The 2,788-nt window shown below is 32.2% G+C and overlaps 1 protein-coding gene across 1 annotated transcript; it reads right to left on the bottom strand.

Moving 5' to 3' along the window:
• Positions 1–304: 304 nt before the first annotated feature.
• Positions 305–1,225, bottom strand: LOC139843005 (secreted RxLR effector protein 161-like). The gene is made up of 3 exons (XM_071833095.1): positions 1,199–1,225; positions 593–1,157; positions 305–447 (listed from the first exon to the last, which is right to left on the bottom strand). The coding sequence occupies exons 1-3, from the start codon at positions 1,223–1,225 to the stop codon at positions 305–307; spliced, it is 735 nt and encodes a 244-aa protein (XP_071689196.1).
• Positions 1,226–2,788: the final 1,563 nt, after the last annotated feature.

Here is a 2,788-nt window from a genome sequence, read left to right as displayed (position 1 = left end):
CTATCAAAACTGTGTTCCAACAACAACACTGAGAATTACCTTCTATGTAGATACAATTTAGATAATTTAGTAAATGGGAAAGATCTTACAAACATTTTATGACAACGATGTCTCGTAACAGCTTCGGGTTTCATATAGTCTTATTAACGCGTAATGTATGTATCGATATTATTCTCATTAAAGACCCGTGACGTATTACAGCACATAAATAGATATCAAGAGTAAACCTAATAGGCTAAAGCTAGTAAATGGACCCTTATAGATGTGGGCTTACAATGCATAAATGACTAGAGCCTAATACTGTCTAACATCGCCCTGCAGTTGGAGTGGGAGCAGGGCGAATACTCAAACTGGATCGGAACTCGTCAAACAGAGCCGTCGGGAGGCCTTTGGTGAAGATGTCTGCATACTGATATCGAGAGGAACATGAAGCACACGAACCTGTCCCTTTGCCACAAGGTCGCGAACAAAATGAATGTCAATCTCAATATGTTTGGTACGCTGATGTTGAACCGGGTTTCTCGACATATAAACCGTACTGATATTATCACAATAAACAAGTGTGGCCGAGAAGAGAGGGAGTGGAGCTCACGAAGGAGATTACGACGCCAACACGTCTTGGCAACGGCGTTGGCAACGCCGCGATACTCAGCCTCGGAACTGGAACGAGATGGAGTCTGTTGCCGCTTAGAAGACCAAGACAACAGATTATCACCTAAAAACACACAATACCCAGAGGTGGAACGACGAGTGGACGGACACCCTGCCCAGTCGGCATCTGAATATGCAACCAAGGAGGTGGAAGAGGATGCTAACAACTGAAGTCCAAGATCTAGAGTGCCCTGAATGTACCGTATAATCCGCCTCAGAGCCGCTAGGTGAGGCTCTCGAGGATCATGTATAAATAAAAAGATATGTTGAACCGCATACGAAATATCTGGTCGAGTGAAAGTAAGATACTGAAGAGCACCAGCAAGACTGCGATATAATGTGGGATCCTTAATCGGAGGACCAGAAGCAGTGAGTTTGGTGCTAATGCCAACTGGTGTCCTGCTAGGGTTACAGTTACCAATGTCCTCCCGCTCAATAATCTCAGTAGCATATTTCTTCTTAGAGAGGAACATCCCAGAAGCAGTGCGAGAAACAGATGTAACACCCTAGATTTTTTTTATTAATTACAGCGAAAGTCTTAATTTACCGAAATATCCTGATAAACATAACTCATGATTATTACAAATCCATTATGTTATATTATTAAATAAATGAAAGGTGTTACGTTAAACAACATTTTACTACATAAGACACACGACATCAGAGTTGGCTTTGTCAAACATATCTTCAAACAACCACTTCTATCCCGAAACCCTCTAACATCCAAAACCTGCAGGGGAGGAGGTGAGGGGGTTAGCACAAGGCTAAGTGAATGAAATCATCTAACAGATCTAGCATACAGTACCAACTTGTACAACTACTTCACAGCTACAACAATCAACAACATGCAACTGGCAACTAACAACTAATCATCTGGCAACTGGCAACTAGCAACTATCAACTAGCAACTGGCAACTATGCTCCAACTAGAGACTCGGCGGCTTGTACGGGCACACGACTACTAGCTGATCAGTCTAGTGTCTACCGAAAGTCCTTACTACTGAACAACAATCAGTAGCCAACTGGACCCAACCTCAACTAGGTTGACCTCTCTGAGCTGAGCCTAACAACTATATGTAATAACCCGACTTTTTTCGTTAAATACTTAACAACCATTTGTTAGATTCAATGATTTTTTCACTCCAAATTTGTTTTTTAGAATATACTAGTTATAAATTAAACACTACGATTAGTGAAAACGGGAAAAATATATTTTAAGACAACAAAATGTATGATTATTAATTTAAATAAATTATGTTATATAATAATTGAGTTTTAAAAATTATTTTAATTAAGTAGGATGATAATACTTATATTTTTATTCAACAAGTATTTATAAGCGTATTATACGATCGTTTCTAGATATATAGTTTTATACACTAATAATTCAAACTAATAATTGATTTAATAATTCAAATTAATAATTTGGTTTATATGACAACCCGGAAATTTCCGACTAAATTCAAACCTAACTGTTATAAAATTTCGACGATTCACGAACAATCCTTCGTAAATAATTATGCATTCGTTATATTATTATTATTATTAATATAATTTTTAATAATATATCACTCATCATTATCAAGTATTATTATTACAACTATTACTAATGTTATTATTATTAATAATTATTAATAACATTAATATTATTAGTATTACCACTTTTAAGATTATTATAAATATCATTATTATTATTAATACAACTTATTATTAATAACAATATTATTATTATTAATAGTATTAATAACATGTTATAATGATTATTATCATTATTATTAATTATAAGTAAAATTATCATTGTTATTATTATTAATATTGTCATATTAATATTATTAACATTATTATCATTATTATTTATCTTTAATATAATAAAAATAATAATTATTATTATCATTATTAATATAATAAAAATAATAATTATTATTATTATTATTAATATTACTATTATTATTAATTCTATTATTATTAGTATTAGTATTTTTATTATTAAAAGTATTATTATTATTAATATAATTATTATTAGTATTAATAATAATTATTAATATCAAATAAATTAAAAGTCAAAAACAAGGTACCAAATCAGTATTATATAAATCAAATTTTTTTATATTTTTTTTCTCCACGACTGCTTTTTAAT

This window comes from Rutidosis leptorrhynchoides, chromosome 4, assembly GCF_046630445.1.
Source record: "Rutidosis leptorrhynchoides isolate AG116_Rl617_1_P2 chromosome 4, CSIRO_AGI_Rlap_v1, whole genome shotgun sequence".
NCBI classification, from domain to species: domain Eukaryota; kingdom Viridiplantae; phylum Streptophyta; class Magnoliopsida; order Asterales; family Asteraceae; genus Rutidosis; species Rutidosis leptorrhynchoides.
The sequence above is the reverse complement of the archived record's forward strand: the minus strand, read 5'-3'. Positions and strand labels throughout refer to the sequence as shown.

Excerpts from the sequence above, each read along its gene's own strand:
- LOC139843005 (XM_071833095.1), bottom strand. The coding sequence starts at position 1,225 with ATGAGTTATGTTTATCAGGATATTTCG. Across the intron at positions 1,158-1,198 it reads ATGTTTATCAGGATATTTCG|GGTGTTACATCTGTTTCTCG; the intron begins GTAAATTAAGAC and ends AAAAAAATCTAG. Across the intron at positions 448-592 it reads TTGGCGTCGTAATCTCCTTC|GGACAGGTTCGTGTGCTTCA; the intron begins GTGAGCTCCACT and ends CTTGTGGCAAAG.